The following is a 14499-nucleotide window of genomic DNA, read 5'->3' on the forward strand; positions in this document are numbered from 1 at the left end:
CATGACTCAGATGACAGAATGGTATAAAACTTTTCTAATTAATTTTATCACACTAGAAACTTAAAATATATTTGAAATACAAGATATAATAAATACATAAATATAACTTCAAAATAATTATAACATCCTCATTAATTTAACAGAAACATCAATGTTTAAACTACACACTAAGGGCAGGACTTCTGTTTTAACACTTTTTGCTTGCCTATTTCCCCCAATCCTGAAATATCTTCCATACAGTAAGAAAACACACCTGGTTTCTGCCTCTGCGTTTCCCATAATTCCTTCTGACTAGGGCTTTATAATTCTCATTTTTCTTGGTTAAATAGTAATATAAAACACAGTCAGGAACACTCTGTAAGAAATAAAACAATTATTTTTGAGGATCCAATGAAATAAAGAAATTTTTTCAATTAAATATTACTTTCAAGGAAAATCTCTGGTATTCTCAAAGTAAAATTAAAGAAAAAGAACAACATACATTGCTAGCATTTTAAGGCGTATCTAGGCTCTAAAACTATTTACATTATAGGTACTATTTTAACAGACAGTTACAGTTGTTAATCCAAATTATGTGAAAGATGCCAGGAACTATCAGAAACATTCAAATATTTTCCTATTAACAAGTAAATTCCCTTTCTGATTACATACATGCAAATTTTAAAAATGTCTTTAAATGTTTTGTTCAAAAACATTAAAATCAACTTTATATTAAATATGGAATGATTCACACATTTGCTTGTCATCCTTGCGCAGGGGCCATGCTAATCTCTGCATCGTTCCAATTTTAGTATTATGTGCTGCTGAAGCGAGCACGAGACTGATATTTTAATTAGAAATTTAATGAGGTTCCAAAAGCATTGTAATCTATGTGTTTTTAGGGAAATAAAAATCAGGTCATCTTTCATTAACCATTTAGTTCTGTGTTCTGTGTTAAGATTTCTCTTATAATTGTAATTATCATTACATTAATCACATGAGACTCTTCGCAGTCTTTTTAAAATTGGTTCTAGTTAACTACTTATATGTGTCAGAGCACAAGAATTTCAAAGTAACAACCATCACAAACCTACAAACATTCCCAATGCAAACCATATCTTACCTTCCTCTCCAAATATGATGCAATTAGTCCAAAGTTTTTTGGATGCTGGATAAACCTGAGTGAAAACGAAAACAAAAACACACTTGCACACAAACATTTCAACAACCAAAAAAAAAAACTTGGGAAAAGAAATACTATGTATAGGCTGGGCGTGGTGGCTCATGCCTGTAATCCCAGCACTTTGGGAGGCCGAAGCAGGTGGATCACTTGAGGTCAGGAGTTCAAGACCAGCCTGACCAACATGGCAGAACCCCATCTCTACTAAAAATACAAAAATTAGCCGGGGATGGTGGCACATGCCTGTAGTCCCACCTACTCGGGAAGCTGAGGCAGGAGAATCGCTTGAACCCGGGAGGCAGAGGTTGCAGTGAGCCGAGATCACAACACTGGACTCCAACTTAAGCGACAGAGCGAGACCCCGTCTCAAAAAAAACAGAAGAGAAATACTATGTATAGGGCTTTCTAACTGCCAATCTGAGGAACAATTGTAGAATCACTGGAGACTTTTAAAGGGCACAGATTTCTGGGCACCATACACCAGGAAATGATTAGTCCATGGTAATACATAGAAATCTGTACTTTATAAAAGCTCCCCAAAAGTTCAGACAGCACCCAAGTTTGGGAACCACTCTTAACATGACTCCATAACCCCAGTTCTTATCTGTTACCTCTTTTCCCACCTATAAACTTACAGGAAGATCAATATTCTCTACTTTTCACAGTATTGATTCAAACACCAAAATGGGACCAAGTTTTTGTGAAAACAGTTCAATTTACAAGGAAATGCCAAATACTTTTTACTAACTTATGTAGATGTCTATTAGAGAATAATTTAAAATATAAATTACTTGTCCTTAAAGATCTCCTTTTCATGGTCAGTCCAAACATTCATAAACTGCCTATCTTTATAAACTTTCATAGGGTCCTCCATAAGCCCATTCATGTTAATGAACTTGACTCGTCTTTGTTCTGCATCAAACATCATAGGTGGAATCACAGATAGCTGCCGCATTTGTTTCTCATTATTCTGGAAAAAAAATACGATTTACTTAGAATAAAACATAAACTAGAAATTTAAGGAGGGCCATGGACCAATGCTCTTAATATACACTAAAAAACCATGTATGCAGTTTAATAACAATAGCAGTGTATACCACGGCATCTAACATACAATAATTACTCATATATCTAATAAATATTCACTGTATGAATTACAGAGGCAGAGAATATCCATATCATTTCTTAAATAATCTACTCCTTTGAGAAGAATTCTTTTCTTAAACTAAGCTGATACTTAACATAATAAAATTTTAGACCTGGAAGATAAAAAGTAATGTCAAATTCACTGAAGTGGTGACCTTATGGAGCATTTAATTATCATATTAGTCTCATTTTTTAAAGTCTCAACATTGTTCTAGAGAACAACTTTTACCGTCATATTAGAGAACAATAAATAGAAAAATAAGCAAACAGGCATCAAAATTTAAGTCAGTGATTTTAAATTAAACTCACTTTACTATTAACGCTTCTTGCTAATTTTACATCATCTTTCCATTGAAAATTTAAGGTTGTTATTCTTAGAAATGAAGCTTGTTTCAACTAAAACTTTGTTACACATGCAGAACTTATTTTTCCCAAAGTTTAACTGAGGAAATTTGTAAGTAGAAACTTATATTTAAAAGCTTTTACCCAAATTATAAGTATTTACCCAAATATAAGAAAAGGTATTTCCCTAAAAATTTTCCTCATAAAAGTGGATACTGCCTAATAGTCAAGTCCTTACAAAGCCTCTAATTTCCTGGGACACTCTCAATCAGTTTGAACACCATAGTGTTTAGACTGAAATTACACATTAGATTGAAATTACCTCAATACATAAACTAATTTTAGATGCTTACAAATGTCTCCTCATGGAATCAGTCAAAGAGCAAATAAAGAAATTTAACAGAGATTTACTCGTCATTGTAGAAATAATGGCTACATATTCCAAGGGCTGATGTCATTTCAATCATGTACTTACAGATGTTTCCTCATGGAATCAGTCAAAGAGCAAATAAAGAAATTTAACAGAGATTTACTCGTCATTGTAGAAATAATGGCTACATATACCAAGGGCTGAATGTTATTTCAATCATGTACTTTAGAGGTAATTTTAAAAGCAATATAGAGTAAGTGGTTATGTTTTAAAGCTCTTGAATATACTGCTACAAAAGATATGAAAAATTGCTGGGCACAGTGGCTCACGCTTGTAATCCCAGCACTTTTGGAGGCCAAGGCAGGAGGACTGCTTGAGCCCAGGAGTCCAAGTCTAATCTGGGCAGTATAGTGAGACCCCATCTCTACAAAATAATTTTTTTTAATTAGCTAAGTGAGAAGCCAGGTGGGGGCTCACACCTGTAATCCCAGCACTTTGGGAGGCCAAGGCAGGTGGATCACCTGAGGTCAGGAGTTTGAGAGCAGCTTGGCCAACATGGCAAAACCCTGTTTCTACTAAATATACAAAAATTAGCTGGGTGTGCTGGCATGCACCTGTAGTCCCAGCTACTCGGGAGGCTGAGGGAGTAGAATCGCTTGAACCTGGGACGCGGAGGTTGCAGTGAGCCAAGATTGTGCCACTGCATTCCAGTCTGGCTGACAGAGCGAGACGCCATCTCAAACAAACAAACAAACACACACACAAAAAGTTAGCTGGGCGCAGCGGTGTACCAGTATTCCCAGCTATTCAGGAGACTGAGGTGGGAGGATCACTTGAGCCCGGAAGGTTAAGGGTGAAGGATGCAGCAAGCCAAAGTCACACCATTGCACTCCAGCCTGGGTGACAGAGTAAGACTCTTATCTCAAAAAAAAAAAGAAAAGGAAAATTCACTTGTCCTGATATTATGCAATATTATGTGCAATATGTATTTAGGGCTTGAGATAAAATTTAGCAAGGATAACATCATAAATGTATTCCAAAAGAAGTACATCTCCGGGAATCTGGGCACAGTGAAGCTGGTATGCTCTGGAACTCTGATAACTCAAAGGTGTCTCTAGAAATGGCTAAGATCCTGAAATCACATAACAATGCACTGAAAAGCTTGAGTGTGGGATATACCTCTGACTAAATATTGTAATTGTCGCTAAAGAGTTATGTATTTCAATGCACCAAAAATCGCCTTTGAATCCTCTCTTTGGGAAAGGAGAATATCAGAAATAAGGAAAGAAAAACCACCTGTAGAAGTCTATTTCGATCAGTATAAGAACAATCTGAGAAGTAAAATGGTTTAAGGAACTCTGAGATATAGTTTATATAGTTCTATACCTCCTTCAGGACTAGTTTAACTAGAATTCTGAAACACAGTAACTTATAAGAGCATACTATATACTTTTATTTAGTTATGAATGCAAAACAGGGTATCATAATCAAATACTGACAGAATCCTACAACATATATCAACACAAAGACAAACTCCGTACAAATAGGCTATTTTTTCATCCTGGAGAAAAACTTACTGCAACTGTCTCACAAGTAATTTTTCCTGAGATCAAGCAACTTGATGGTTTAATTCACCACTGTATTCCCAATGCTTAAAGGAAAGTTTGGCACATAATAGGCTATAAATATTTGTTGAAAGAATAGACTTGATTGAATACAGATATGGAAAAGAACACACAGTTCCAGAGTCAGACTGCCTGGGTTGAGTATCTGGCTCCACTATTTATTAATTTGTGACCTTGGGCAAATTATTTAACCTGCAGCTGGGCTTTACTTTCTTAACTTGCAAAACAGCCATTAATTATAGCCTCCATTTCACAGAATTTTCATAGTTTAAATAATACATATGAGGTGCTTATCACAATTGGCAATTTTAAGTAGTAACTACCCCTCAAACTCTCCCTCCTCAAAAACCAAAGATGTAGTTAGTCCACCACAACCTAAACCAACAATATCCATAGAAAGAGGGGAAAAAAAACTGGCTAGGTTAAGTAGTAGTAAAGGGTAGAGCAGAGGAAGTCATGACACTGCTTTTTACTTCTAAATGTGCTAAGTAGTATGAAAACAGGAATTTTACTTATCTAAATTATTTCTAAATCATTGAACATTTTAGATTAAATTCACTTTACTCCACTTAATTTTGCAAATCGAGTATTAACTGTATATTTAAGTCTACTTAACATTTATTTTGAAGTATAAAGCATGGTAAAAAATATCTTTGATCATTACTTAAGGCCACTATTTCAAATAAACAAGATTTTGAGATGAGGTTTAAGAAAAGCCATATAATAAAATCAAAACTAGCAAAACTCAGTCAATAGTAGATGGCTTTTGGAAAAATCTTGAGAGTTTGAACAGGGCTAAAAAGATTCAATGTTAGAAATGGAAATTTATTCTTATTCTGCATTTATTTATTAATATCCAATTAAACATTAGGCAACAGGAACTCAAAGATAGCCTGACCCAAAGGTTTATAATAACCACACTCATGAAGATGACACTTTAGCTGATCATAAATATTTATTAAACAGAAACACAACAGAAATAAATGTAAACTGAGACTAACTAGACATTGAGTTCTGTTTTGGGAAAGTGAGTGAGGAAGCTTCACAAGGGAGGAAATACTGCTTTTGGGTCTGAAGATATATTTGTCAAACATATACCTTGGTCTCTACTACCTGTTTCATAATTTTATTAATTCTGCTCTTTATACAGGCAAGGAAATGCCTGAAAAACAAAGTAATGCCACTTGCTACAACAGAGTTTCTTCACCTTAAAAATTAGTGAAATGGCATTCTTGTTCATAGATGAATCTCCTCCATATATAAACTTAATCTCTATATTCTCATTCACCTGCCCCTTTCACTTCATGTGTTACCATACTTGCCTGGGACTATATCACCTGCATACAGATGACTCTGATATCTAACCATCCCCAGTTCAACTCTCTCCCAGGTTCACTTGCTAGACAACACCCTTTGAGGAACATACTGCCATTTGTAAAATACATGCTCCTTTGCTACTTTAGGAAATGGCACCACCAGCTTACTTCTCTAACCTAGAAACAAGGGAGTCACATTCTATTCTTCCTCTTTCTCATCTCCCACATCCCATCCATCTTGGCCTGTCCATTCTACCTTTCTATTACACTCTCCTATACATCCCTACCACCGTTGCCCTGACTCAGAACCTTATTTTTATCCTAACAGCCTCCTCACCTCTCTCCAGGTCTCCTTGCTGCCAAAGCCATCTTTATAAAATTCCAGTATGATCGTGTGACTGCCTCGTTTAAAAACCCTTTAACAGACACTCAAATCTTTGACAGTCTAAACTCTAGCACTCAATAAAGTTCCCACATTTACATACAAATAAACCCTTAGCTCCTACAGAGTTAAAATGCTTTAATAATTAACCAATTAACTTGAATTAAATTTATTTTCTTACCTCCTGCTCAGAGAGCCCATCAATAATTTCAGAAATCTCATGCTCACTCCTAGCAATGGTGGCTGAAAGACCAGCTCCCCTCTGCCCAACTCTAAACATGAGGGAGAAATTAAAAATATATTTAAAGACCTTATATAAAGAAGACATATCAATTAAATTAACTATAGATTACTTTTCTGAATGGAACTTTTTAACCAAGTTAAGAGAAGAAACGTAAAATACTATTGAGTATATACTTTTAAGTAATATGCTGTGTCACCTATTAATAACAATTTAAATGTTACGATTGAGATTTGAAGGTTACATGTTCAAGTTCAAATGGCAGAACTAGTTAGGGAAAACTTCTGGAAAATCATAATTATTGATGCCATTTCCATTTCAAATGGCATTCTTTGCCCTGTAGTAGACTTAGAAAAATACATGAAACATTTTTAAAAGGAGAGAAAAAACTCAACCAACATCCCTTACAAAAATTTAATTGTGAGTTAAGGGGTTTACATGACTCTTACATGAGACAATAAAAAAGAAAACTAAAGCTTTTAAAATCTTTGTAAAATATCTGTTCGCTAAAAGTAAAACAAATCAGAATCTATCAAAGAATTTCTTAATTGGCCATCAACTGAATATAGTTTGAATATGTTGGTAATGAAGGACTAAAGGATATTTAGGTCTGTTCTTACTCACTGTCATTTCCAAAGGATGTAATACTTTTAGGACCTTCAGAATTAATTTCAAAGTAATCACTTACATTTAGATTCAACAGGATAATATAAAAAATTAAATTTACTAAGACATAATGTTTACTGGTTGATAATAAAGTTTTCTTTTCAACATAAAAGTTCTTTTAACTTTTAAGTTCGTGGGTACATGTGCAAGTTTGTTATATAGGTAAACCTGTGTCATGGGGATTTGTCATAAAGATTATTTCATCACTCTGCTATTAAACCTAGTACCCACTAGTTATTTTTCCTGATCCCTCTCCCTCCTTCCATCCTCCACCCTCCACCTTCCAATAGGCCCCAGTATGTGTTGTTCCCCTCTATGTGTCCACAACATAAAAATTCTTTATAAACTTTCTTCATGATCAGTTTCAAGAAACAATAAATATTTGAAGAAAAATATCACAGTCATTAAACATCAAACTACTCACCGCTGAAATCTTTCTTGCTGTTCTCTTTGTTTTCGAATTTCTGGAAACTGCTTTTCATAGTATTCCCTTGTTTTGCTCTCTTTAGCTTTCCTCCGAGGATTATTTTCTATTCTGTCCACTTTTTTCTCCCATGCCTCCATGAGCTGATCATAACGCTGGCAGATTTTTTGTTCCTATTAAATATCCGTAGCAAATTAATAATAATTAAACTAAACTCTGATTCTGACAAACCTAATACTTTAAAATAAATGCTACTTCTTAAGGTTAAGTCAGAAGCATTTGGCTTATGACTCAATTGTGAACGAAAAGCAGAAAGAGGAGAGAGGAAAGGTAGCTCTGTTTCCTACTAAGATCAACACATAGAGCACAGGTTGGCTGGATTTTTTAGTTAACATTAAGACTATGCATATTTATAAACTACTTGACACCTACTACTAGTAGTAGCTGACCAGTTACTTTTATTTTGCTTAAAACATTATGTCATTGTTGTCCCAAAAAAATGGAAAATTAAAAATACAAACATGTAAATAGTTCATAATCTGACCAATTACCCAAAGGCAACCATATGAACATTTTGTTGTTATCCTTCCAATCTGCGAAACAAAACACACACGCTTTAACCAATCTATTATTGGAGGTTCTGGTTGATTGCCATTTTTTTGGTATTATAAATAATGCTATATAATAAACATATTGACAGTATGAAAAAGGCAGAAAATGGTTGGTTGTACTTTATCATAAAAAGAAATCCAGGCTGGGCGCAGTGGCTCACACTTGTAATCCCAGCACTTTGGGAGGCCGAGGCGGGTGGATCACAAGGTCAGGAGTTTGAGACCAGCCTGGCCAACATGGTGAAACCCCGTCTCTACTAAAAATACAAAAATTAGCCAGGCGTGGTGGTGGGCACCTGTAGTCCCAGCTACTTGGGAGGCTGAGGCAGGAGAATCGCTTGAACCCAGGAGGCGGAGGTTGCAGTGAGCCGAGATTGCACCACTGCACTCCAACCTAGGCAACAGACAAAAACAAAACAAAACAAAACAAAAAACAGAAATCCAGTGAACTACATGAAATTGAGAATTAATGCTTTTAGAGAAGTAAGTGAATTATGATACCATTTTCTAAATAGAGAAGAAAAGACAGACGAACCCTCCATTATGGACAAAGAACTGTCAACATATCTGATGACACATGGATAGAGGAAAGTGAGGAAGGGTTCATGAAAAACTGCTAACATGGTCATCTTAAGAAAGTGGCATTGGAGAAGAGAATATTATCTTTCTCACATTCCACACCACACCCCACTCCCACTTCTCAATTACTCCTATATGTCTCCTGTGTCCTTCACCTTTTCTCCTTTCTACTGCTACCCTTATAACCCAGGCCAACACCATCCCTCACCTAGATCAAAACAATAGCTCCCATGCATTCTTAATGTTGTAGCCAAATGCAAATTCTTTTTTTTTTTGAGACCGAGTTTCACTCTTGTTGCCCAGGCTGGAGTGCAATGGCGCGATCTCACTCACTGCAACCTCCGCCTCCCGGGTTCAAGTCATTCTCCTGCCTCAGCCTCCTGAGTAGCTGAGCTTACAGGCATGCGCCACCACGCCCGGCTAATTTTGTATTTTTAGCAGAGACGGAGTTTCTCCATGTTGGTCAGGTGGGTCTCAAACTCCCGACCTCAGGTGATCTGCCCGCCTTGGCCTCCCAAAGTGCTGGGATTACAGGCGTGAGCCACTGCACCCGCCCCGCTAAATGTAAATTCTTAAAATGCAAACCCAAACATTATGCAACCTCCAGGACAGTATACAACCTGGCTCTGGCTTCCCTCAGCAGCCTCATTTCTCACCACACTGCCAGCTCAGTCTACACTCCCTCTGGTTCCCAGACCTTCACTTAAGCCACTCCCTCTGCGTATACAAGTTTGCAGAGAATTGGTTTTCCCCTGAAATGTCCCCTCACAATTCCCATCTGCCTTAGGTGTCCTCCTCAGTCATCCGTAGTCCATGACCACGGTGTGATCCAATACTAGGACTGACCTGTCTGACTTCCATCACCTTAGGCTCCCCCTAATTACTAAAACCATATGGCTATCTTGCTCACCTTTGCAGAATAATATATGGGACAGAGTACACAGCCAAGCGATATTTAAGCAAATCGGTGAAAATACAAACCTCACAGTGTTTGCATCACCAGTGAACTTATTTAGTGAGTACCAGAATTACAACAAAATTACTTGGAAAGGAAAAAAAAAATACATGAGCTAATTTCTTACTTGATATTTATATGTTCTTGGCAAAAAAAAAAAAAAACTCAAGACCAGTAATTTAAGATAGTATCTGACCAGACTGGCAAATTAGAACATTAGACGTTTTCCACCAAATAAAAGCTGCTGACTCTTGAGCTTTACAACTCAAACTGTCAGGTCATTAACTTAAGGCACAAAGTTCACTTTTGATGTCGATTTAAAGAGTAGCATTTATTTAGTAGACACTTCAGTTTAAATGTATTAACAGTGTATCTGTAAAATCAGTATAAACATATTATGAAAATAAAATCACTGGCATTATATTTTCTATAACTTAATTCCCACAAAAATTATATAACCACAAAACTTTTGGACTGCAAGTCATAAAAAAATATGGAAAACCATTTGAATTTGAAAAAGCTGAACCCTAGCTGACCCCGTTTCTAATAAAAGAAAGAACAGTAATGTCTAATCAGCATGACTGCAACTTACCTACAACTGTTTGAGGCGTAAGAAACTAAATTATCTTTCATATTCTTTTAAACTACTCACCATTTTATTTTGACTAAATGAAAATGTTCTAGATAGATGACCAATGAAATTAATTTGATAATATTAAATGTAAGGTATGGTATCAAAATGTTACTAGAATTAGATTTAAGTCATATATATATATGGTTACTTTCTAAATCAGCACTTATCCTCAGATGGAGTCAAGGACCACTCTCATTAATAGTAGGAAAGTGAATGCCTAAATGAGCATGAATGGGAAAGCTGTACAAATTTCAGTTAACAAGGATAGGACCTCACCCTTTGTTTTCTTGCATGATTTCTTCTTTTAAAAAATAAAATGAGTTTTTTCCTCATCACCTGGTTTCTAGAAGAGAAAAATATGGTTGCATGACATTAAGAAAAAGCACAATTTAATAATGCATTCACTTTTTTTCCAGAGACACTGGAAAATAGGCAAAGATCACTTAAGAATTTATGATGTAAGCAAAGTTAATCCTAATTTTTTTACCCTGCAAAATAAGACTTCATAATTTTTGCAAAAATTAGAACTGACTAAAGTTCCTCCCATTCTATAGTAAGACTTAATACAAAATAGTTAACTTTCAATTAGCACATCCAATTATAAGGCAAATATTTTCAAATTAAAATTACAGTTACTTATCCTTCTTAACAACTCAGGTGACATAAACATCTTACTCTTTGGGGAAGGGAGGTAGAAGAGAAGGAAACATTTTTACAGTTACCTCCCTACATCAGGTGCTAACCTCCCTTCTACGAGGAAAATGTATACCAACATATGTAGAGATAGGTGACTTCTGCTTTAAACAGAAGATTTTCTTCAGTCACGGAATGACACAATCCACTCTAAGAAGTAATGGAGGGCAATGTGTCAAAACAGGAAGATTTCTAATATATCTTAATCGCTTTTTAAATTGGAAGCATTGTGACCTTCAAAAACAATGACATGCAGGTTCAAATATAAATATTTATACCCCACCTACTTCCAGAAAGGATTTCAAGCTGATTATTCAAATATAAATACAAAGCCAAGGCAAGTAGAAGTAATTTTTTGGATTATCTGCCACTCAGGACTAACAGTGACACTGGCTCCACTCAAATAAGTATGGACAAGCAGGAGCTGGCTATATGAAAAAGTAGCCAAGAGATGAAAACAATTATTAAAATGTACATTTGCTATTTCATACAAAGCAAATGACGGTGATGAAAGAATAGCTACTGAATGACTCATACAGATGCATGCAGCTGAGGAAATATTTCAAAAGGTGTCGTACAGGGAAGCATTACCATATACTCAGTTTGCTCTAATTTTAAGTATATGTTACTCAAAAGCAAATGACAATCAACAAATACAATCTTAAATGTTTCCTAGGAATTTAAATGAAGTCAGCCAGTCAGTAATCCATCTAGGATAGTGTGCTGAGCACTAAATAGGCAATGTAGATGACATGAAATAAATCGGACAGAGCTGCTCCCCAGACTGTATCAGGAGAAACAGGACACAACACAAACATAACACTGAGGCTTTGTGGGGAAAAAAAAAAAAAAGTCATTAAGTAGCCAATTAGATCTTATCTGCTCTTCTACTCTTTAAAAATGTTAAAACAGCTAAGCAGTTCCAAAACAAGGTATATTATATGTGAGTTTTGACTAACTTACTTCTAAGGGTTCTCAAGATCATAGTAGCATCTCACAGAAAAATTCACAAATACATAACTTTTATTATGAACCATTTACTTAACAAAAGTTAAAATTATTCAAATTCAATTGTTTTCATGCATACTACCATGCAAATTATATTTGCCACCAGTTCTGCAAAGTAGTCAATAATTGCACATACTCTCAGTTAAGAAATTTTTAAAAAGAAAAAAGTAAATATATATATATATATAAAATAAGTAGCAATGTGCTCATTAGTAACCATACTAGTAAATAATTATAATGTTCTGGTTATACTTAATAAAACATATAAAGTAGAAATATCACATTTTTGTCACAAACTAAGAATAATGCACCTAAAATTCTCTCAAAGCATAATTTTTTTTAAAAAAAAGATATCTATCTAGCTTCCTCTCTTACTTCAATCAAATCAAGAAATTAGATTTTCTTTTCACTTATTTTCTTATTCCAAAATCTGCATCCATAAAGGCCTGGTACTAGGATGAGTAAGGCTAAGCAAACTACATTCTGGAGCAGCCTCCTCACCCACGAGGTGACTGAGCGCTTCCAAGGCACCAGGACATTAAATGGCAGAAGGGTCTACAAATACCGTCATTAGCAAGAGTCATGGAAGGGATTTCCCTAGAATAGGATTTTGAATAATGATAAAATGATCCGTGGCACTTCTACTTTGCAATGGCAGATGTGGCTTGGTGGGGGACGGTGTCATCACTAGTCTTAAATGAAAAAGCTTCATTATCTTACTTCATCATGCGCCTTGCAGGTACTCCACTGAAAAAAAGACAAAACAGGAGGCAAAAAATTCAAGCCTCAAGGTAAGCCATTTCAATGTTAAGTATCCACCTTTTTTACTAGCAGATTATAAAACCAGCTAGTTTTATGCAATAATTTATTTCATTTTTTGGCCTCGGAAACTCAAAGCTGTTACCCCAACCCCCAAGAAGCCAGAGGAAGATAACATATAGTAAAACGACAGCAAATTACACAAATCTAAAACATACCTACAATATATTATAATAATGTCAGCAGATAACAAAAATGATCTCTTTATAGAATATATGGTCTTTAATTGAAGAACTCCAAAGATGATCAATACTTACGTCTTGATGTTCTCATGGTACACCTTGGTATCTGATGGTTGGTTATAGAGTGGCTATAAAAGAAATCAAATATTTATTATAAAATGTTGTACATATGTCTATGAAGAGACAAAGAAACATAATTTTAATGTAAGCACAGGTAAAGTACTAATGGATCTACACAATAACATGCCCTACCAAAACCTCCAAACTTTTATTTTTTTATTTACTTATTTTTTTAATTATACTTTAAGTTCTAGGGTACATGTGCACAACGTGCAGGTTTGTTACTTATGTATGCATGTGCTGTGTTGGTTTGCTGCACCAATTAACTCGTCACTTACATTAGGTATTTCTCCTAATGCTATCCCTCCCCCATGCCCCACCCCACGACAGGCCCCGGTGTGTGATGTTCCCCGTCCTGTGTCCAAATGTTCTCATTGTTCAATTCCCACCTATGAGTGAGAACATGTGGTGTTTGGTTTTCTGTCCTTGCGATAGTTTGCTCAGAATGATGGTTTCCAGCTTCATCCATGTCCCTACAAAGGACATGAACTCATCCTTTTTTATGACTGCTAGTATTCCATGGTGTATATGTGCCACATTTTCTTAATCCAGTTGATCATTGATGGACATTTGGGTTGGCTCCAAGTCTTTGCTATTGTGAATAGTGCCACAACAAACATACGTGTGCATGTGTCTTTACAGTAGCATGATTTATAATCCTTTGGGTATATATCCAGTAATGGGATCGCTGGGTCAAATGGTATTTCCAGTTCTAGATCCTTGAGGAACTGCCACACTGTCTTCCACAATGGTTGAACTAGTTTACACTCCCACCAACAGTGTAAAAGTGTTCCTATTTCTCCACATCCTCTCCAGCACCTGTTGTTTCCTGACTTTTTAATGATTGCCATTCTAACTGGTATGAGATGGTATTTCATTGTGGCAAAACCTCCTAACTTTTAGATTCCCTGAGTAACTGTTAATCCCATCTCCTGTCACTCCCATAATACAGTTTATAAATCCATTGTTTCCCATAAGTGTATTTATGCACAGATTTGTAATTTCAAAGTATTAATACTCCCTAATACTAGGGAGTATTAACCATTGTCACTATTTTAACAGTAACGTTCAAAGAGCTTTCTAATTCTGTTCTTAATTCTCATTCTACCCGGAAGGATTAAATAGCTGCTCAAGCAAAAACAAGCTCAGGATGATGCTTCTGCAAAGGTCTGCAAAGGTAACCAAATTCACTCATCATTACTTTAAACTTCATCTCAAACTCTGCTC

At 35.6% G+C, this 14499-nt stretch overlaps 1 protein-coding gene and 1 non-coding gene across 16 annotated transcripts in view; both read right to left on the reverse strand.

Moving 5' to 3' along the window:
* Positions 1-14499, reverse strand: part of NCOR1 (nuclear receptor corepressor 1) — a 183432-nt gene that overhangs the window by 104458 nt on the left and 64475 nt on the right. For 8 of the 15 annotated variants that reach the window (XM_063656586.1, XM_063656588.1, XM_063656587.1 and 5 more), the window contains exons 8-15: positions 13228-13280; positions 12872-12898; positions 10727-10793; positions 7672-7844; positions 6522-6612; positions 1951-2129; positions 1103-1157; positions 254-355 (exon numbers count right to left, since the gene is read on the reverse strand). In XM_063656586.1, the coding sequence (XP_063512656.1) occupies positions 254-355; positions 1103-1157; positions 1951-2129; positions 6522-6612; positions 7672-7844; positions 10727-10793; positions 12872-12898; positions 13228-13280 (747 nt within the window). The remainder of the gene's footprint in view (positions 1-253; positions 356-1102; positions 1158-1950; positions 2130-6521; positions 6613-7671; positions 7845-10726; positions 10794-12871; positions 12899-13227; positions 13281-14499) is intronic. The other 7 variants (XM_063656590.1, XM_063656592.1, XM_054456641.2 and 4 more) reach the window with 1 other exon arrangement.
* Positions 712-816, reverse strand: LOC129018445 (U6 spliceosomal RNA). The gene has a single exon (XR_008495275.1). It is a non-coding gene; the product is annotated as a U6 spliceosomal RNA (small nuclear RNA).

Source organism: Pongo pygmaeus, chromosome 19 (assembly GCF_028885625.2).
Source record: "Pongo pygmaeus isolate AG05252 chromosome 19, NHGRI_mPonPyg2-v2.0_pri, whole genome shotgun sequence".
In the NCBI taxonomy this organism is placed as follows: Eukaryota; Metazoa; Chordata; class Mammalia; order Primates; family Hominidae; genus Pongo; species Pongo pygmaeus.